The 22,060-nt window shown below is 45.8% G+C and overlaps 1 protein-coding gene across 1 annotated transcript; it reads right to left on the bottom strand.

The window, feature by feature from the left end:
• Nucleotides 1-657: 657 nt before the first annotated feature.
• LOC128339162 (17-beta-hydroxysteroid dehydrogenase type 6-like) lies at nucleotides 658-21,459 on the bottom strand. The gene is made up of 5 exons (XM_053282721.1): nucleotides 21,398-21,459; nucleotides 17,696-18,017; nucleotides 15,192-15,450; nucleotides 4,012-4,169; nucleotides 658-3,426 (listed from the first exon to the last, which is right to left on the bottom strand). The coding sequence occupies exons 2-5, from the start codon at nucleotides 18,006-18,008 to the stop codon at nucleotides 3,209-3,211; spliced, it is 948 nt and encodes a 315-aa protein (XP_053138696.1). The 5' UTR covers nucleotides 18,009-18,017; nucleotides 21,398-21,459; the 3' UTR covers nucleotides 658-3,208.
• Between the last annotated feature and the right edge of the window lie 601 nt (nucleotides 21,460-22,060).

Raw genomic sequence — 22,060 nt, 5'->3', positions numbered from 1 at the left:
ATGTGAAAGAGCCTTTAGCTTATTTCAGCTGTAGCTCATGGCTGAAGAGAGACCAAAAACAGACAGCCATCTCTGGGGTGACAAAATGGAGACTAACACTGGAAGAACAAAGAGCGGAGGAGTCCAGCACTTTTATCCATGACCTCCCGCCACCGGTGGTCACTATGAGACATTGCAGCTGAGAGCTAATCCTGCCAGGGCCCTAGCTCCAACAGAAATGTGGCTTTTGTCATCCTAACAGTGACATTGTCCAGTCTACTTTGTCACACTCTCCTAAAGAATTGAGGGACTTTTATATTGAGGAAATGAAACCATGGCCATAGAATTGTTATGCTTGCTCAAGACAGACAGAAGAAACTGAGCGCTGCTCCCCCTGCAGGCAATCTTGTGCAAATTCATGGAGGGAGGAGTTTTAAGCGGGGAGGGGAAACCAGCCCTCCACCACAGCTGCATGCACACGTCATCCTTTGCTACCTGCCCAAAGGTGAATTCACAATTGGGAATGAGGTGGACCCTCCGCCCCCTCTACAACCCCATTGGCCAAAAAATGGGGCAGGAGGAGGGCGGGGAGAGCATGTTGTGCGAATAGTTCCTGCTTGGAAAAATGTAACACCCTGTAGCCAAACTTCATAACAAATGAGAACATTTACTCCAAACTAGGCATTAAAACATTTATTTCCTTTCATTTGTGCTTTGACTACTATCATACTAAGCCGTGGGATCGTACACCACTTCCTCCCATGCGTAAGCTTGCAGTCTGGAAAGCACCCTGTTCAAGCTGCTTCTATCCTCAGGCTTGAATTTGCCTCAGACAGGAAGGATCTAATGGCTGTATTCAGCTCTTTTATCACAGTGGAGTATCTTGCAAGTTTGCAAGAATTACATTATGCTGCTGAAGGGTGACAGTGATGTCTGAAGTTGAAAGGACCAGTACTGGGCATGTCTTAATGAAAGAAGTGTAAGACTTTCTATGAACCCTAGACAGACATACTCCTTTATTATTGCACTTTATACTAGTTGTACACATCAAGCCTGCAACACAGATTTCAATATGCATATTTGTACTATTTTAACAGATGATTTCAGCAGCTCACTAATACTTTAGCTTGTGCTGCACAATTCATGTAATGCTTAAGCAAGATTGCTTAAGCATTACATTAATTGCGCAGCACAAGCTATAACAAGTTGTAACAATATTACAAGTGGTAGTGCAGCTATGCACCAAAGAATAATATAAGATCCAGTCAGTGGAAGGGAATACAATTGTTACTTCAGACATGGGCAGTTACTGTTGGATTGGATATGGTTCTACAGATTATATATACATAGATTAAGATATGATTTTATTGTAGACTATCTACAAAAAGTATTCATAGTGGGCCACTGAGGAAGACCCAGGAGGATTGATATGTGTATGGCTGATAAGAACCAGAAAAGAATTGGTGTTTGAAAATCAGAATCATACAATGACTCTTCTCTACATATGTGGACTTGTAAATTGTCATCTTGTACCGTGGACAAATTGCTTTGGATTATTGGACCTCTATAAGAATTGTGAAATATTTTACTATTTGATTCAAATTAAGTTTATTAGGATCTGAGACCAGAAAACAAACTGGAACAGAAATAAGAAGGATTGTGATTCAGAGTTACTATTGGGTTTCACAAGAACTTCACTATTTGGGCAGTTTCATTTTAAATTTTGCATGAGAATTCTTATGTGGAAACAATGTTACATGCTATTTTAGAATTTCACTATGTTATATTTTGTGATAATGATTCTTTATTGAAGTATTAAATGAGTATTTCTTAATCTCTTTGGTTCTCAGCTTGGGTACAGTTGTGATTTGGTGAACCCTTCTAGTTCATGTTTCTTGGCTACTGTCTGTGAATAGCTCTTGTTGTTCAAGTACACACCTTTTGAGAGAGTGAACCAAGGTCTCCAAATTGCCCCAAGCAAATAAGGCTGGAGCTTCTTCAGAGATGTGTCCATGCATAGTTCATTGACTCTTCATCTCAAGGCAACAGATTGTTTAGTTGTAATCCTGCTACCATCAGATGCCTTCACTGTTGGCACTCAGTAGCATCAACAGCCCTCATATCCAGCCAGATACATATGCCATGAGAAATAGATGAAGCAATTAAAGGCTCTTGTGAGCCCAAAGTATAGATGGTGCTTGTTGCATATCAGTCCAGTTCCTTCCAGAAATGTCAGCCTTTTGGGAAATACTGATTGACATTGACTGCATGTACATACCAGTAATGACTGCTTCTAGATCTATCATTTGTAGACTATGTGGCTGGTGAATAGGGCAAAAATGTGACAAAGCTGTATGAACTACTCTCTCAGAAATAAATGGAAAAAATAAACTAAGGTTTTTTCTTCAAGGCTGTGCAATAAGTAGCATAGTACTTTTGAGTGTTTGAAGCACTTTCCAGTTAAATATTTGTAACCATGGCCCACACGATGCACAGTGTTACGGTGGTGTAACATTGAACTGCAGGCCTTCTGAGGAACTGAAAGGCTGTTCAGGACACTGGGGAGATCTGTCCTCCTCATTCAGGCCTGTGGGGAGATCTGCAGAAGCACTGTGTGTACAACCGCTGGACCCTGCCTTTCAAGTCCACAGCAGCCCCACAGAGCAGCGTTGTGCCTTCATAACACTGTGCACCATATCAGTCAACTCTGTGAGTTATATTGTTCACCATTCCAGATGGGGAGCGAGGCTAGGGTGCACTGGCTTGCCTAAGGCCACCTAGTGGATACATGGCAGAGACATGGATTTGAACCAGGGGCTTTTGGATCCACAGCTCAGACTTAGCCACTACCCCACACCAGCTCACACCAATTATTTGATGACATATGATGCATCTGTTTAGGATATTAAAAAACATTATTAGAGTTATGTCCCTTCCGCAGTTTATTGGCTTGTTTGGACAATTTTTTAAATTTATTTATCTAACATTTCTATACCACTCAAAACTTGCATCTCTGGGCGGCTTACAATTAAAATCAATAAAAAGTACAAAAGTTAAATTCATTTAAACATTACAATCATTAACATTGTCATTTAAAACTCCACATTCAAAATTATCTATAAATCTAATTAAAAGCCTGGGTGAATATGTCTTGGGTGCCTTTTTAGAAGTTGCCAGAGGTGGGGAAGCTCTTATTTCAACAATAGCAATGCTGCTGCTATGGTATAATCTACAGTGCCTGGGCTGGCTTGGACATAAAGCAGGTCAACACGTAGTCTGCCACCGACGTAGGGCAATAGGAGAGAGGAATGTAGAAGAGCTTTGCATCCCAGCCTGCGGAGTAGCGTGTGCGAGGGTGGCAGGACGTCAGGGCATGTTCCATGCAGTTGGTGACCAGGCAGATGTTGTGGCTGCCTTTCTTGATCATTTGTTGGAAAAACCTGTAAACTGTGTGTGGAAAACATAGTCTGTGCAACAATATAGGAGGCAAGCAAACATTTTTGGTAGCTAATGGAATAAAACAGCCCATGGGTACCTCCCCCAAAAGTCATTCCAAAGAAGAAACACTGAACTGTCCTTGATGCTTCAGAATGGAGATTCCTATGGCAGGACTGGGAGTTCTTGGACTTGGGTTTCTCACCTTCCTGTTAGCCTAGCCCGAGCTAGGTCAGCCTAGCTGAGCCAGGCCGTTCCCAGTGCTGCCTTCCCTCCAAACCCTGCTTTTTACCCATGCCTTTAGCTGAGGTTCAGGGCATGAGTGCATCCTTAAGCCTGGCACACGGGTCATTGTGATTACTTGGGCTGCTTGCAGCCTGAGTGGACACAGATCCAGGTACTTAGAGTGTCTGTCTCCTGGGGGAAGTCCCCAATGCACTCCACACATCATGCGGTGCACTGTGGGACTCCCGGAGGCCAGGACATGCTCCAAATCTCCACCAACATTTAACTATTGTCTGGTGGGGCAGGTAAGTGGTGCAATAAGTAGTGCTCCCCCACCCGTCATGTGAATGCCCTTCCAGAAATGTAACTCACGGGTCTCAAAGTATTGTTGTCCGTAGGATTCTTTGATGTTGCAAGGCACTTGACTCCATATATTCTTAAAATCCTCCACTGCTATTTTTGCAATGTCTGTAATGAAAGAGCCAGGCTCAACAATGCTGACCCAAACCCCAAAATGGTGGAGCTGCCGCCTGCATTGGAACCAAAGAGAACAAGAAACCAGTCACCTTCTATGGATCAATCATAATCATCCTGATGCATTATTGATTTTTAAATAGTACCACTGAGGATTCTAGCTCTCGGATCTTCTGGCCCTCCTGATCCCTTTCCTTATTTTATTTTATTTTATTTATTAGATTTATATATACCCTTCCAAAATGGCCCAGGGTAGTTTACCAAAAGTTAAAAAACACAATTAAAACAGGTTAACAGTTAAAATCAAACTACAAAACAGAATAAAATGAATTAAACAATTCAAACAGCTTAAAAAAAAACCCTGGAAAATCAGGGCAGCAATTTAAAACAGTTTTCCAGTCATTTACAAACCCTGGTTTTAAAGTTTATATGCTAGAAACTGTTTCTCAAAGGAGCAGATGTACCTCCTGTAAAAGCAAGAGAAAGCCCAACTGAGTTTTTCTTACATGTATATACCACCCCATACATGAGAGTCCATGGGCAGTTGTTACAAAGACTGTAAGTTGATAGTATGAAGGCTTTCTTGTAGAAAACATGGCAAGAACAAACTCCCTTCTTTCCAGCTATCCAGAGTCAGCACTAGGTTGCTCTGTGCCCTCACTGCCCCATGGACAAAATAGGACCCTGCACAGCTTCTCCCCTTCCCGCCCTTGGAGAATGAGAAAAAAGGAGCTGTTAGAACAAAGGACTTGGCCACACTTGAAGGGGAAGAAGAACTGCTGCTGAAGCTAGTGAAGGATGTGGCAGTGGCAGCTCATCAGAAGAAGAGTTGGTCTTGCTGAGCCCTTTGTTGGCAGCTCCTCCACCTCCACCCATCAGCCAGTGGCAGCGTCCCCCAGGCCTTTGTGCTATCTCATCACCTGCAGGATGCTCCCATTGGCTGGTGGGTGATGCCCAGCAGCAGCATTGATGTGCCAGACATTTCTCAGTATTGCTGCCACTGAAAAGGCCAGGTCGCTGGGTATAGACTTTCGGGCCCATGCCCAGCCTGGCCCACCAATGAGTTTGGCCCTGCCCCTATCTCCTCAATTTGCTTATTATGTATTTCTATGAACATGCATACATAAGAACAGCCCTGCTGGATCAGGCCCGTGGCCCATCTAGTCCAGCATCCTGTTTCACACTGTGGTGCACATTCCTCATTCACTACTCAATAAGTTTCTCCAATGGGCTTTAAACATTTTTTTAAAGTTGATATAATAAACTAAATGGCACTTTAACACAACTGATGAATTGCGGAGGCTGAGTGAGTGACAGAACTGCCACCATGTGTGGGCTGTGGGGGGAGTGCCGCTTCAGCAGAAGCTCCCTGAAGAGGAGGTCACTCCAGCAGGGATCTGAGTCTTTACTTTTCAAGGTTCTGCTTGCAACTCCCCTGGCACCATCTCAAACTGTCCAACAAGTTTGCAGTTTGACCGAATCAGTTTGCCGGACTGCAAATTCCGGCAAACGTGGAATTTGGACCACTATTTATTTATTTATTTATTTATTTATTTATTTATTTATTATTTAACCACCCAAACTTTCATCTCTGGGTGGTTAACAAGGACATAAAAATAATTAAAACCAATATAAAAGGTTAAAACAGTTTAACAATTTAAAAACAGTATAAATTTAAAACAGTATAAAATTAAAACTACAAATTTAAAAAGCTGAAAAAGCTTTGGTGAAGAGATGGGTCTTCAGATTTATTTATTTTTAAGTCAGAGATGGGGAGGATTGCATCTCAGCAGGGAGCGCATTCCACAATCACGGGGCAGCAATCAAGAAGGCCCGTCTCCGTGTGCCCATCAGACGAGCTGGCGGTAACTGGAAATGGACCTCCTCAAGTGACCTCAGTGGGCGGTGGGGAACATAACGAGGAAGGCGTTCTCTTAGATACCCAGGGCCTAAGCCATTTAGGTCTTTATAAGTTATAACTAGCACTTTGTATTCTGCCCAGAAACCAATTGGCAGCCAATGTAGCTCCATCAGCAAGGGTCTAATGTGGTCTCTCCGAGATGACCCGGAGACCAACCAGGCTACCGCATTCTGAACCAACTGAAGTTTCCAGACCATGTACAAAGGCAGCCCCACGTAGAGCGCATTACAGAAGTCCAGTCTGGCGGTTACCCACAAATGTACCACTGTTTTGGGGTCATTGATCTCAAGAAACAGATGCAGCTGGCGTATCAGCTGAAGCTGATAAAAAGCATTCCTGGCCACCACCTAAACCTGAGAAACCAGGGAGAGGTGTGGATCCAGAAGTACTCCCAGATTCCTGTTCCTTTTGAGGAAGTGTGACCCCATCTAGAACAGGTAGGTCAAAATGGTCTCTGGAGTTCTGACCCCGCACAACAAGTACCTCCGTCTTATCTGGGTTCAGCTTCAGTTTATTCTCCCTCATCCAGCCCATTACTGCTTCCAGGCAGGCATTCAGGGAAGATATGCCATCACCTAAAGAAGTTGACATGGAGAAATAGATCTGGGTGTCATCAACGTACTGATAACACCCGGCTCCAAATCCCCAGATGATCTCTCCCAGCGATTTCATGTAGATATTAAAAAGCATTGGAGACAATATGGAGCCCTGAGGGACCCCATATAAAAGCTCAAGTTTTGAAGAGCAACAGTCTCCAAGTGATAAAATCTGGAATCTGCCTGAGGGATAGGAGCAGAACCACCGCAAAGCAGTGCCTCCTACACCCAACTCCTTCAGACGTTCCAGAAGGATACTATGGTCGACAGTATCGAAAGCCACCGAGAGATCCAAAAGGACCAACAGAGTCACACTTCCTCCACCAAGTCCTAATTGGAGATCATCTATCAGACTGACCAAGGCAGTCTCCACCCCGTAGCCCGCCCAAAAACCAGTTTGAAATGGGTCTAGATAATCAGTTTCTTCCAAGACCACCAGGAGCTGGGAGGCCACCACCTTCTCAATCACCTTACCCAACCATGGGAGGTTGGAGACAGGCCTGTAGTTATTAAACTCTGAGAGATCCAAGACAGACTTCTTAAGAATAGGTCTAATGATTGCCTCCTTGAGACAAGGAGGCATCCTGCCTTCCCTCAGAAAAGCATTTATGATTTCCACCAGGCCTCCTCGAACATCCTCCCTGCTAGATAGAACAAGCCATGTCGGACAAGGGTCAAGAGAACAAGTGGTAGGCTTCACTGCTCCAAGCAGCTTGTCCACATCCTCAGGAGTCACAAACTGAAACCGATCCAGTCGAAACACATAAGAGGAGTTGTCGGACACCTCCAATTCAGACATTGAATTAATTGTGGAGTCTCTGTCTAAGTTGGCCCGAACCCAAGAGATTTTATCTGCGAAAAATTTTTTAAACACCTCACAGCGGGTAACTGATGACTCCAAATTCTGGTTCAGGGGAGTTGGGGCTGATACTAGTCCCCACACAACCCTGAACAACTCCACTGGACGCAAGTTCACAGAAGCAATATGGGCAGAAAAGAACTGCTTCTTTGCCACACGTATCACCTGAACATAGATCTTTAAATGTGCTCTATGACATAGTCTGTCGGATTAAAGTCGAGTCTTTTTCCACTTGCGCTCCAGCCACCTACCTTGCCACTTCAGTCCCTGTAGATCTTCCGTATACCAAGGGGTCAGTTTTGAAGCAGGTCGGAGGGGATGCTTAGGAACAATCTTGTCTACTGCCCTGGTGAGCAAGTTGTTCCAATTCTCAACCAGGGCATCAAAAGGGTCACCATAAAAGCCAACATTTAATCCCTCCAAGGCTTCTTGGAATCTTACTGGATCCAATAACCTTTTCAGGTGGACCATTCTAATTGGCTCCTCGCCCCTGCCGAGGTGGGAAGTGGTTGTAAGTCCAACCTTAACCATATGGTGGTCTGTCCATGACAATGGAGAAATCACAGGAGTCCCTACCCACAGAACACCACCCTGATCAGAGTAAAAGACCAGATCGAGCATGTAACCTGCAATATGCGTCGGTCCAGAGACCACTTGGGATAGGCCCATGGTTGTCATGGCCGCTATGAACTCCTGAGCTGCCCTGGACAAATTGGTCCCGAAATGAACACTGAAGTTCCCCAGCACCAAAAGTCTGTGAGACTCCAACGTGAATTCTGCAACCATGTCCGTGAGCTCAGTAAGGGATTCCATCGGGCAGCAGGGCGATTGGTACACCAACAGCGTGTGGCCCAGGGGTCGGTGTGGATTTCCACCCGAGCAGTGATGGTGGCAGGGGGGTGGGGTGTTGTTGTTTTTTTTAACCAACAACACCCAAGTTTTGGAGTGGCCTGTGGGCCCAGTGGGAAGGCCTTTGTGGCATCTAGGGGGTTGGGGCACTTCCCCTCCCCGCCACGGGCAAGTACATGGCTCTTTGGGCATACAGGTGGGTAGGCTTCCCCCACTTTGCCTCTACAGGCCACTTCGCTGGGGTTGCAAGGCCTTTTTTAGGCCTCTATCCCTAGTCAGTCCTGTGTGGGCTTGTCTGCTGGGTGGTGTCAGCATTTAGTGGCCAGGTCTTTCATTTTGGAAACAGGTCCTCAGGCCTGGGATTTGCTTGTGTGCTACACCTGAGAGGCCCCTGGCCTGTGCTTTTCTAGGTTTGGGGGGCCTGTGCTACACTGATGGGCCCCGAAAAGGCCAAGGGGGAAACGCGTGGGGCACCTGTCCGGCCTTGGCCGAGGCCTGATTCTTCATCAGAGGATGACTGGGACATGGGCGCTTATTGCGCACCTTGAAGTTCTTGAGAAAGAAAAACAGGGGGCGGCTAAGGAAAAAGAGAAAGGGGCAGGGGCATAACTACCAATAGGCAAGGAAAGACAGTCATCTTGGGGCCCCCCAGAGGCATGTCACATGACTCTTCACCCACCCATGTTGCACCCCCTATGAATTATGTTGAGTCTCTTGGAGATTGGCAGTAGCAGAGAGTTAAAAAACTAGATTCAATGTGAACTAGACATTCACCGTATTCATAATGAGGATGTGAGTGTGAGTGCACTATATATTGTGAAGTGTGTTTGTGTGTGTATATCAGTGAGGGGCCCATTTTAAAATCTTGTCTCTGGGCCCACTCCAATCTTGCTACTCCCTGGAAAGGTGGACCATCTGGCATTCCTGCTGAGCATAAGAGGGTCACCAGGGGGGCTAAGAAAGCCAAACTCATGCAGTCCCTGTCTGCCAGGCTGGATGTTTTAGAGTCATGAGGGCAGCAGCCGGTCCAGACATTGGTGGACTTAACTTTGGACAACACCAGTCCTGCGCCTGCGTTGGAATCATCTGGCAATGATGGTCACACTCTGGACAGGCAGGGGTCTGGTAGGTCCTTGCACCACACTTGGCCTTGGGGAATGCCGCCCATGGCACCTATATATAGCCCATACAGGTGGCACCCAGGCATGTATGGCCCTTCACTCCCTTATGGGGCATGTGCACAGGTCTGGCAAGGTGGTGTAGCCCCTTTGGTTGGAGCCCCACCAGCAGTTCCTTATGGAGCTGCAGAGGCTCCTGGAACACAGCCCCCTTATCCACCGTGTGATACCTCCCTCCCCTTGGGTGACCATTTGTTGCCTGCTGTTAAGGAACACATTTGGTGTGGGGAATCTGTTGATATCTTTCAATTATTATTCAGGGAACCCGAGCCGGTAGTGAAGGATGGGGAACAAAAAAGGGAGGAGGAGAAGTCAAAACGCAAGCTGGTGGAACACAACTGGGCTAATTGGCTGTCAGCATACATGGTCTATATGGGCGTTATGCTGCAGGTGCACACGTCCAAGGGCCCCGCTCTCGTTAAATACATGGACATCATATACCAGGGGTACATGGATTTTATGGGGAATGCCTGGGAGTGGTACAATCATTCCTTCAGGCACAGGGCAGCATTGAACCCTGCTATCCCCTGGGTTAGGCAACATCAGGAGCTTTGGCTTCTTATCATGACCTCCTCGAGGCCCATTCAAGGGGAGCGTGCTGACGGCAGCCATTTGATATCTAAGACTCCTGCAACTCTGTCCCCTGGGCCTGTCGCTGCACAGGGTGTTCAAAGTACCCTGCCATGCTGGGCATTTAATACCAGTGGAAAATGCAGTCGATCACCCTGCCGCTTCCAGCACGGGTGTGGCTTCCGCGGCGGAAAGTATGCCAGCCTCCACTGCCAGCACATCAAAGGCTTCAGGGGCGGCCTTAGAGACCCACCAGTTGGTGGCCAGAAGGCTGGGGGTGCTCCACAAGGGGGATCCCATGGAAAAGGGCCTCAGCCCAATTAGGATCCCAGTTTTTTCCCACCTCCTGGAAGAGTACCCCCTTTAGGACCAGGTGGCTTATTTGTGGGAGGGTTTCAACTTTGGTTTTCACATCCCTTATGTTGGTCTGAGAAAGCATTGTCCAGCCCCAAATCTGAAGTCCGTCCTGGGGATGGAAATGGTGGTGCTCAAAAAGATTCGCAAGGAAGTAGCCTTGGGACATGTTCTTGGCCCTTTTGAAGAGCCGCCCATGCTGGACTTTCACATCACCCCACTGGGGGTAGTGCCCAAGAAGGCACCGGGCGAGTATAGATTGATTCACCACCTTTATTTCCCACACGGCGCTTCAGTGAATGATGGGATCCCAGCAGAGCTCTGCTCTGTGAAGTACACCTTATTTAATCAGGCGGTTAGGGTGGTCCGTTCATGTGGGCCCGGCGTGCTTTTGGCAAAATGCGACATAGAGTCTGCATTTCGCCTGTTCCCAGTTCACCCCGCCGATTTTAACCTATTGGGTTTTGCGTTTGAGGGCCAGTATTGCATTGATCACACCCTGCCCATGTTTTGTCTCGTGCACAGCCTTCGAAGCATTTAGTTCCATATTGGAATGGGCGCTTTGCTGGAGGGCTGGGTTGGTAATGACAGCTCACTTTTTAGATGACTTCCTTTTCTTAGGAAGGGCAGGGACCAGGCGATGTAGGCGCCTCCTAGATGGTTTCCAAGCTCACTTTGCTCGGAGCTGGGTGTCCCATTAGTGAAGGATAAAACTGAAGGACCCTCCACCATCCTTACCTTCTTAGGAATCGAGCTGGACACTCAATACGGAAGCTCTAGGCTCCCACAGGCGAAACTCAAGACCTTGAGGGCATTGTTGCAGGCCTGTCGCCAGGCGCAAGGTCACATTAAAGCAGCTACAGCAGCTTATTAGACATCTAAATTTTGCATGCCGGGTAGTAGTGCCCAGCCACCCCTTCTTACGTCGGCTCTGTGATGCCACTAGCGAAGTTAGGAGTTGGCACCATAGCATTAGGGTGACTGCTCCTATGCGGGCTGATCTGGAGTTATGGGCATCCTTTCTGGACTCCGATAATGGTGTCTCCTTCTGGGGGGATTCCCTTCTGTTAGAGGCTGAGCTTCAGGTCCAATCGGATGCTGTGAGTGGCCTGGGTTTTGGCATCTATTTTCATGGGCACTGGTGTGCTGAAAGGTGGCCAGATGCCTGGGTAGATGGGGATATTACCAGGGATTTAACATTCCTGGAATTCTTCCCAATTGTAGTAGCTATACACATATGGGCTGACCTGTTTAAAAACAAGACCATGTGCTTCTGGTGTGATAACCAGGCCATGGTCCAGGTCATCAACCGGCAGACGTCTAGGTCCCCTAGGGTTATGACCTTGGTGAGGGTCTTTGTAATGGCATGTTTAACTAATAACATCATGTTTGTAGCCTGCTATGTGCCTGGTGTCCAGAACAGCTTGTCGGATGCGCTGTCTCGTTTCCAGGTGCAGCACTTGCATCAGTTGGCACCAGAGGTGGAGTCGGAGCCTGAAAAGATGCCCCCTTGGCTGTGGAGCCTTGGTGCTTAGAAGCGCAGAGAACTGTTTGGGTCTCTTTGGCTCCCAACACTAGGGCAGCATATGGTAGACAGTTCAGGGCCTTCCAGGAGTTTAGGTTCTAGGAAGGAGTGGCTCAGGTATGGCCTTCACCCGCTGAACACCTGATGCAGTTCTTGGTTCACCTTAAGGGTAAGGGGTTATCTCCCAGGGCCCTGGCAGGTTACCTAGCAGCCATTGCTTTCCACGCTAAAGCTCAGGGTTTTTGTGACACCACAGGGGACTTTAGAGTAAGAAGGATGCTGGAGGTCTGGGCCCGGGAGTGTCCGGTACAGGCAGACCGTCGTATGCCCCTTATGCCCACAGCTGTTCAGGGTGCCCTGGAACGCTTCTCGTCCATCTGCCAGTCCCCCTATGAGGCTGCACTCTTCTGTGCGGAAGATGTTGACTTGGGACCAGCCTCAGAGCAGCTGCGCCTTCGGTTTTCCAAGACCAATCAGAAGGGCAGGGAGCAGCTAGTTTCGCTATACCTGGCTAGCAACGTACTCTTGTGCCCTGTGCAGGCATTAACATCTTAGGCAGTCCTCCAGGGGTCCACAAGCAGGTGCCTGTTCGTGCACGCACATGGACGGCCCCTTTCTCAGTATCAGTTCTGGGCGGTGGTGCAGCGAGTCCTGGCAGTGGCAGGGGTCCCCACGGAGCACTTGTCCCTGCACTCATTCTGTACTGGAGCAGCTTCGGCGTCCTCCCGATTGCATCTCTTGGGCGAGGCTATTGAGTGCATTGGGCATTGTCAGTCAGCCACATATAAGAAGTATGTGTGCTAAGGACTGGGCTGCAGTCACTGGTTGTTTTCTCCTTTCAGGCACAGTGCGACATGCTGAGAGGGCACGGGTCCTCATCCTGGGTCATTTGATTGCGTTCTGGGCCCGTAGAGCTGCATGTGGGGTTCAGCCTGGAACACAACTGGGACTCAGGAAATGGGCATCTCCTGGATTGGTCGTCGGGGCATGGTCATTGCCCAGTTTTTGCCTTGGCTGCAGGAATTCCTGGTGACTAATCCACCACCCAATATCATCGTGGTGCACCTGGGAGAAAATGATTTAGCTATGCAGTCAGGGTTTTCCATCCTCTGTAACATGCAGAGGGACATTGCACAGGTTTTGGACTGGTTTCCAGGGATCTCAGTGATCTGGTCCGCCATGCTGCAATGCAGGGTTTGGAGGGGGCCAGGGACCCCTATTGGATTGACAGGGCCCACAGAAAAGTTAATGCCCAAATGGCACGTTTTGTAGGGGCCCATGGGGGTGGTTTTGTGGCACACCTAGACATCGTTTTCTCGGCACCTGGTTTGTAAAGAGGGGATGGAGTTCATCTTTCATCCAGTGGGACGAGGTCGTTTCTTAGAGACCTGGAACATGGATTGGCTGCTTTTTTGCGAGGTTGGTTGGGCAGTTGGGGGCTAACTAGGCTAACCCCCACTATGGCAGGTACAGTACAGTCGGGAATAACTTTGCTGGCTGGTGAACACCTTCAGGTAAGCGTTTGGCCATAGGTTGGCCAGGGCAACTCTCTAGAGACTGCACGGCTCAGGGAGATCAGCCCTTGACCGATCTACACTGTCAGGCTAAGCTCCCTGGAATCGCTGGATGGCTACCGGGGTGTGTGTGTGCGGCTATGGCAGAGTCCTGGCACTAGGCCGGCTAGGATAGGCAGCCCCTGTTTTAGAGCACTGGGGCTGCCTGGAGCCCAGGTGTATTGCCCTATGCCATAGGCTAGGCATGCCCTGTTGGCGCATGCCTATTGATACCACACTGTATGGGGTGGAGAGCCAATCCCTGCTCTTTTTAATTCTGTTGTTCTGAAGTTAAATAAATCATGGCCCTAATTTATACCAATACCTTGTGTCTCGTGTCTTCTTGGGTGCTGGGCAAATTCACTTGACATTCTCTGCCCATTTGTAACCTACATTTGAAGTTCGGTGGGCTGTCTGAACCCATTCATAATTTCTTTTCAGAGTTATTTTGTAAAAGAAGAATTGATTCATGCACTTGTGCTGGGTACAAGACATAAATGTGAGATTCAAAAGATCCAATTATTTGTACGTCTTCAGTTGTGTTGTAGAAAAGGAGATGTTTAATTTACCAAGAAATGCTTAGTATATATTTACTGGAAGTTATTTTACAGTAGTTCTTAACTTAGGTCTTCCTCTTTAATATAATCCAAACAATCTTCCACTTCATGAGTTGACAAGACAACAGTTTTTGTTTATGACTAATATAACTTAGCTGGAAAACCCCACCAATACCTAATTCTTTCTTGTAATTTTTAAACCACTCAACTAAATTCTTTTCTCTTCCATAATGTTCTAGGGGATATCTGACAGTTTAATAATTTTTCTCCATTAATTTCAAGCCCTGGATTTTGCCTTATAATATTCCAAACTAATGGCTTTATAATTTACTCAAAATTTTACTAACACATCTCTTGATTGTTTTATTTTTTCCAAGTATTTTAGCAATTTTTGCATTAATTCTATAGACAGATTTGAGATATATTTGTTCTTCACTGCTTATAACCAAAATATGTGCAACTTGCTGTTCCATAAACATTAAATTTCCTTTTTCTGCACCCTCCAGTATCCTTCTAAAAATCAGATATGTCCATCTTATTTTCATTTTGATCCAATAGCTGTTCCAGTCTGAGTATCCTTTCATTTATGTCCTTAAATCCATACATGTGTTTCTACTCTCATCTTAAGATCACTTTCAAATTCTGATTGTGCTTGAACCAATTGTTTAACTCTCTCATTTAAAATTTTATTGTCAATTTCGCTTAATTTTGTTTCTAATGTTTTAACTGTCTGATCTAATTTCAGTTTTAAATGCATCCAGTTCTGCTCTCAATACAGATGTAAACTCTTCCGGTGCCATGTTTCCAATGCCTCAGTATTCTGTTTCCCACTAGTTTTTGTTGTCTCCTTTTTCTGTATGAATTGTGTTATACATTTTTGACCTCATTACTGTACCCTATACAAGTCTCACTCAAGGGAAACAAAATAGGCTACACATATTTAAGAAATGTTCTTAGTAACTTATTTACCAAGAAATAAAAAATTTCAGTGCCGTTTAGGACTCCATCTGGGTCCATATCTCATTCCTTCAAAGCAGCTAAATGGGTTACTTTAATCAAGCAAAAGCAACATCACTTAACCAAGCAAAAGAGAAAGCCATAGGGCTGGTATTTTACCTCAGGTTGTCAGAGAAGGCTTCCACACCATACTTGGCTGGGCAGTAACCTCCTCCAAAGCACGCGAGTCTCCCCATCACACTGGCCACATTGACCACCCTCCCTCTGGCTTTTTTCACCAGAGGTAGCATGTGCAGCGTCACGTCAATCACCCCAAGCAGGTTGACATTTATCACCTTGGCAAAGTCATCCTTAGTCAGCCAATCATCAGGAGCTGCTGGAGAACCAATGCCTGCATTGTTCACCAAGCCCCAGAGTCCTGTGTGAGGAGAGAAGATACTTAGAAAATGTTATGCTAAAAACTAGAGATTTTCTGTTTTGTGTAGTGTCTATAAGGCCACATAGCTTTGTGGTCCCTACCAAATGCAGATATACATTCAAGAATCAAAAACGTTTCAGTGTAAGTTCTACCTTAACTTTCACAAAACTGAAGAATGAAGAAGGTACTATCTCACATGTGTTGCTCTGAGAACTTATCATTCATTCATTCATTCATTCATTCATTCAATTTTTATACCACCCTTCCAGGAAGGCTCAGGGTGGTTTACATCAAAACAAAACCATTAAAATCAGTTAATGATTAAAACAGAAATTATAAAACAGTATAAAACAATAATAATTAACAATTAAAACATCTTAAAATGGCAATTAAACAATTAGAACAATTAAAAAACCCTGAAAACCAGGTTACAACATTAAAATCTATTAAAACAATATTAATTAAAAGCCTGGGTGAACAGGTGCATCTTTAAAGAGTTTTTTAAAAGCTGTCAGAGAGCGGGAGGCACTTATTTCATTAGGGAGCACATTCCAAAGCCTTGGGGCAGCAGCGGAGAAGGTCCATCCCTGAGTAGCCGCCAGATGAGCTGGTGGCAACTGTAGACGGACCTCTCCTAATAATCTCAATGGGCAGTGGGGAAGAAGACATTCTCTTAAGTACCCAGGCTTTAGAGTTTTATAGGTTCTAACCAGCACTTTGTATTCTGTCCAGAAACATATCAGCAGCCAGTGTAACCCCTTCAGTATGGGAGTAATATGGTCCCTCTGAGATGATCCAGAGACCAACCTGGCTGCCGCATTCTGGACCAACTGTAGTTTCCGGTCTACATACTAGGGTAGCCCTATATAGAGCGCAATCCAGTCTGGAGGTTACCGGCAGATGTACCACTGTTTTGAGGTTGTTCATCTCAAGAAATGGACGCAGCTGACATATCAGCCAAAGCTGATAGAAGGCACTTCTGCCCACTGCCTCAACCTGGGACACCAGGGAGAGGCTTGGATCCAGAAGCACCCCTAGACTGCATACCTTCTGGGGAAGTGTGACCCCATCCAGAACAGGCAGATCAAAATTGTCTCTTGAGTTTCGACCCCTCACAATGAGTACCTCCGTCTTATCTGGATTCAGTCTCAGTTTGTTATCCCTCATCCAGCCTATCACCAACTCCAGACAGGCATTTAGGGAGGTTATGCCCTCTCCTGATGATTCTGTCATGGAGAAATAGATTTGGGCTATTTAAGATTTGTGCTATTTACCTTAAGCTCTATGCTTGGGGGCGGTGGGGGGGAGGGCCAATTCACATGTCCATAAAATAAAGGGTAGGAGGCAAAATACCCAGGAATCCACAGGAATCCCTCCAGCCTAGGTTCTTCAAACTAGGGTAAACCAGATTCTGTAACCAGGTCTAAACAAAGGTAGGAGAAAAAGAGAGCCTTCCTACTCTGCTCTTATGGTTGTGTGGATCCACTCACCTATCATGCAGCTCTTGGGGCAGAGCAGCCATTGGAACAATAGAGAACTGTGGCTAGAGGGTCTCCAACCATGTAGGTGCCACTCTGCAAAGCACACTATGATCCAGTCTCTGCAACCATTTCAGCAGGTCTGGGTCTGCCTCCTGTTCCTCAGTGTCCAATCAAAGGGTAGTTGCTGATATGAGACTTTCCCCTTCTGCTGGCAGCTCAAAGCATGCTTGGAAAGCAGAGGGACCAGGGGAACCTCCATGGTAGCATGGGGCTTAGCTCTTGATTTGATCAATCAACTCCCCGGCTACTTTATCCATGGGTGTCCTGGGTTTGGTGACCCAAACAGATGTTCTGATCATCTGTGACTGCTATAGGCTGCTATGAGATTACGGTCTCAACTTTAGGAGCTGTTTTACTGTTTTTAAAGTAATCTATCCTGGATGCTTGTACACTGCTTTATTGTGTGTTATTACTATTTGTGTATATTAGTTATATTTTGTTATTCTGATTTTTATCTCTTGGCTGGCCAACGGCTGTAATAAAAACTGATTGATTGACTGCTAGAGAAGGAGTGTGCCACCTTGTGGGTGGCACATTGACACATGTTTCCCTGTATACTTTCTTAGGATTGGGCTCTAAAACTGTTAATCAGCTTTGCAGAGGGTTTGTTATCACAATTTACAAGCATATCTTTTAAACAGAATCTCACTGCTGGCCTTGCCTACATACAGCACAACATGACAGGAGTAGGAAGACTCTGTCACCTTTGTTCCCCACACATCCTTTCACCCATGTGGTTGCTGCCTCAACACTTTCTGTGCTGGTGACATCCAGAATGGTGGTTTTCAGGCGCTCTGAGGTGGCCTTCTCCAGCTGCTCTGCCCCCTTCTGGGTAAAACAAGCTGCCAACACCCGCATGCCCTGAATATCCAACTGCCTGGCCAGCTGGTTCCCAAAGCCAGAGTCACAACCAGTGATGAAGACATATCTCTCTGTCAGGTTGTCCACCGTCTGTCTCTCCCGGTACCATCGGCGAAGGAAGTAAAGCCCCACTAGGGCAGCCAGGTACAGCCACATGGCTAAAAGCTGCAAGGCAGAAAGAAACAAGCAGAGTGTAAGAGCTGGGACAACTACAAGTCCATCAGCTTGTGAAAACAGAATTTGAATTTCCACTCAGCCACAAAGTTCACTAGGTGACTTTGGGCCAGTCACTACCTCCCAGCTAAACTACTGCATAGAACTGTTGCCAGGATGAAGTATAGGTGCAGGAGGGGAAATGAACACCTGGAAAGCAAAGTAGGGCAAAAATGGCAATACATTAACAAATGGTGTTCTAGCAAGCTGATCCAAATCCAATGACCATACCATGCTCTCTTTGCATACAGAGATTTTTACTAATTGAGGGCCAAAGGGAATGTGTCATAGGCACTTTGCAGATTAAACCTTACCACAGTGTCACTACAGATCTGCAAATTGTGCTTCCATCTTGCCTGTGTTATCAACATTGCAGTCCCTGCCCTGTGCTGTCTGCAAGGTGCCATTCACATTCCCGATGCCTTGTTTCAGATTTTATCCTTGCGTTTTAGTCCTGCAACATTGTTAAAAATGTGGGAATTATCTTTGGTAGAGAAACCCCTTTTTCATCATAGCAGAGTGCACAGAGGCACAAGACAACGGATTAAGTTAGGCATGCATGTATGCTGAGAGTAAAGTAACTTGGAGCCAGTTCATAGTTTCAAATCAATATATATGGCATTTATTAGATAACTCCATTCTAGATAGGAAAGTGAGGAGTTAGGATCTCTAATCTAGCTAGCTAGCTGGATGCAGATGGATTCTGCATCTCTGCACACATGGTGCAGGGAGAGGAGCTTGCTTGCATGTTGCAAGGTAGAAAGAACAGGAAGAGAAGGGAGGAAGTGACCCTGAGATTAGCAATCTACATTCCAAAGGGATAGTTTTAGAGCAATAGAGAAGGGATGATCAATGTCTTGACCCTCTAGCCCTCTGACTCACTAGTCTGTCCTCCTTTGTCACTGAGACAAGAGACAGAGCAAAGTCCTTCACTTCCAACAAAAAATATAGCTGTATTTTTTCCATTTTAGGGTGTTTGGGGCAAACTAAAAAAGACTGCTCCCTCTGCTGGTGGATTTGCACAAGTCCCTTTAATTCTGTTGTCAATTCGCATTTTACGGTGGTTGTAGCCTGTAATCTGGAAAGCGCCATGGGTAGGCATCCTGACAAAACTTACTTGAGGAAGTCCCATTGAAATCGAAAGGACAGGGTTAGGCATGCCTAACTTGCTGTTCAATTTCCATGGGATTTTTGTGAATACATTTGGTCAGGATGTCAGCTACTGTCTCCTGCATGTGTTTTCCCTTTTATAACTACTGTTGGGGTTGGGTGGCGTGGAGAGCAGAGCAGAGCAGAGCCAGACTGAGACTGTGCTGCGAGTGGAAGAGGGCTTTTGTCTTTTTTAACTGCTGCTATTTTCCTACTGAAAACCACAACCACCACTATTCTGTGGTTATTTGCTGTAATGGCTCCTTTGGAGGCAAACCTCAACACACTGTTTTTTGTGGCAAGGGGTGAGATTTTCAGCACAGACAAAGCTTCTCTCCATGAATGCCATGGTACTGATCCAAACCAGCCCTCCCTCAGTAGCTGCTTTGTTTGTTTTTTCCCTTGGGGACACACACACACAAATGCAGGACATTTTCCAATTTAGTCTGAAGTCAACTCATACATATAATGCCCAAAGTCAGAATAAAACATACTAATTGGCAAACTGAAACATGCAAGGGCGGGGGGGCTCCATTTGTTTGATCAATGTTCTTGATTCATTCTGAGTGCCAGAATTTGTTTTCTTAACACAAAATTTGGGTTTCCTATATTTGCACAATTAGGTTTTCTGTTGTTGCTGTGAAGCAGAGTATTAAGAACTTGGGAAACAGATACCTACAGATGAATTCCCTCAGAACTAACCTGACCTCTTCTCACTATAGGTGGAGGATCAAACGTTAGATTACATTTTTATATTTAAGAAACTCCCTGGAAATAGAAAAAAAAATAGCACATCAGAGAGAAGCTAGGCTGAACCTTTCTCTCTGGCATGCTTGTTCTCTATGTGCTGGAAAGCTTTTGAAGTATCTTACAGTGCTCACATATAGTATCCCATAAGACAGTATAAGGGCGATGAAATACGCATTTCTACACGTCAAATCTTTTTTCAATGACCTTCTTTAACGCACAATTGCAAGTTACAAGTTTAAAAACATTAAAAGCTTAACTAAACCACAGATGTAGTAAAATAGCAAATGTTTTGATGTAAGACAACATCCTCAGTGCTATACAAAGATGGCTGAGTCTTGTTCTTAAATACAAATCCACACCATGATTCAGGTAAAGAACTGAAGGCAATCAACTAATCCTGTGCAGCTCCCAATATAACATAAAAGGAAAACAGTGGGAGGAGGAGGAAGTGTTCTTTTCAAATGCAAACCAGGGCAAACCCTGCTTAGCAAAGGGAACAATTCATGCTTCCTACCACAAGACCAGGTCTCCTCCATGACCCCTGAAAATTTGTCCCTAGTGGTTGCACAAAGGTTACAGAGTGCTTCACAGGAGCATAGGAAGCTGCCTTATACCAAGTCAGACTATTGGTCCATTTAGCTCTGTATTGTCTACGCAGACTGGCAGCAGCTTCTCCAAAATTACAATCGAACACAAAAGAGGTATTACTTAAAATGAGATGCGGAGGGGGGAGGAATCTGAATACTAATGATGTATGTGGTGCAGGATCAAAATACCTTAAGGATATGTAGTAAACAAAACCACCACCATGAAACTATTAATGTACAAATTTTATCAAAACTATTTATGTAGTATTCGGTAAGTCAGAGCAGCATGTGGCAAAGGTGCACAAAAATTACAGCATGAAATATAATTTGTAGCACTAAAAGTTTCCAAGTTCTTTATCAGCACAGGTGGACTATTACATCAAGTAGAAGAAAATTAAAGTTAAATAAGGTTTCAAGAATATTTCTGTTTCTAAAATATTTTGTTTCTAAAAAACAAAAACAATGCATCACTAAATAGAAGAACTTATATAGAAAATGCATTCCAGTTTATAACAAAATCATTATATATATGATAACATCTCACTGAACAGTTGAAAGTCCTTTTTAAATTCAAGATCTGGGGAAAATGGCATACGATTTTTGTTCCATTATATTCCCCCCTCATATCGATTTGTAGTCATCCTAATTTTCTCTCTCTGATACCTTATTATTATGAGCCATAGGATATTATTATTATTATTATTATTTCTTGTTTATACAGTCAGAGAGGTGTTATTGACTGGTTTGTTTTATCCGCGTGGGCGGGCGAGGTGCGTGAAAAATTCCTGATGCTATTTATGACCAAATATATCCTCTGCTATAAATAACCAAACATTCATAACTTATAATTTGGTTGAGCAAGAAAATGGCTCTCAGTCCTCAATGTGACCAATTTGCTGTCCTCTTACAAACGGAAAGTTTAGATGCTGGGGCAGAAGGATTGGGGTAGAGGGAACAGGCAGAAGGCTTGGGGGGAGGGGAGTAGGAGCAACCGGTGGTGGCCGCAGACTCTAGCGATTGAGTGAGACAGGTAGCGGGGGAGCGGCAGCGCAGGCGAGAGAGGCACGCGGGGGAGCGGCAGCGCGGGCGGGCGAGGCGCGTGGGGGTAGCGGCAGCGCGGGCGGGCAAGGTGCGTGGGGGGAGCGGCAGCGCGGGCGGGCAAGGTGCGTGGGGGGAGCGGCAGCGTGGGCGAGCGATGCACACGGGGGAGCAGCAGCGCGGGCGGGCGAGGCACGCGGGGGAGCGGCAGCGCGGGCGAGGTGCACGGGGGAGAGACAGCATGAGCGAGGCACGCGGGGGAGAGTCAACGCGAGCGAGAGAGCTGTTGTGGGGGGGAGACAGAGCGAGTGAGAGAGCTGTGGGAGGACCAGCCAAACAAATTCTCCCAACTAACCCCAAAAAGGAAGTGAACTACCGCACAGATGCTCTGTGCGGGTTCAGCTAGTTTTTATTATTATTTCTTGTTTATACAGTCAGAGAGGTGTTATTGACTGGTTTGTTTTATCCAGA

The sequence above is a fragment of the Hemicordylus capensis genome, unplaced genomic scaffold, assembly GCF_027244095.1.
Source record: "Hemicordylus capensis ecotype Gifberg unplaced genomic scaffold, rHemCap1.1.pri scaffold_27, whole genome shotgun sequence".
In the NCBI taxonomy this organism is placed as follows: Eukaryota; Metazoa; Chordata; class Lepidosauria; order Squamata; family Cordylidae; genus Hemicordylus; species Hemicordylus capensis.
The sequence above is the reverse complement of the archived record's forward strand: the minus strand, read 5'-3'. Positions and strand labels throughout refer to the sequence as shown.

Excerpts from the sequence above, each read along its gene's own strand:
- LOC128339162 (XM_053282721.1), bottom strand. The coding sequence starts at position 18,008 with ATGTGGCTGTACCTGGCTGCCCTAGTGGGGCTTTACTTCCTTCGCCGA. Across the intron at positions 4,170-15,191 it reads GCCTTCTCTGACAACCTGAG|GCGGCAGCTCCACCATTTTG; the intron begins GTAAAATACCAG and ends GTTCCAATGCAG. Across the intron at positions 3,427-4,011 it reads ACAACAATACTTTGAGACCC|TTTACAGGTTTTTCCAACAA; the intron begins GTGAGTTACATT and ends TTCCACACACAG.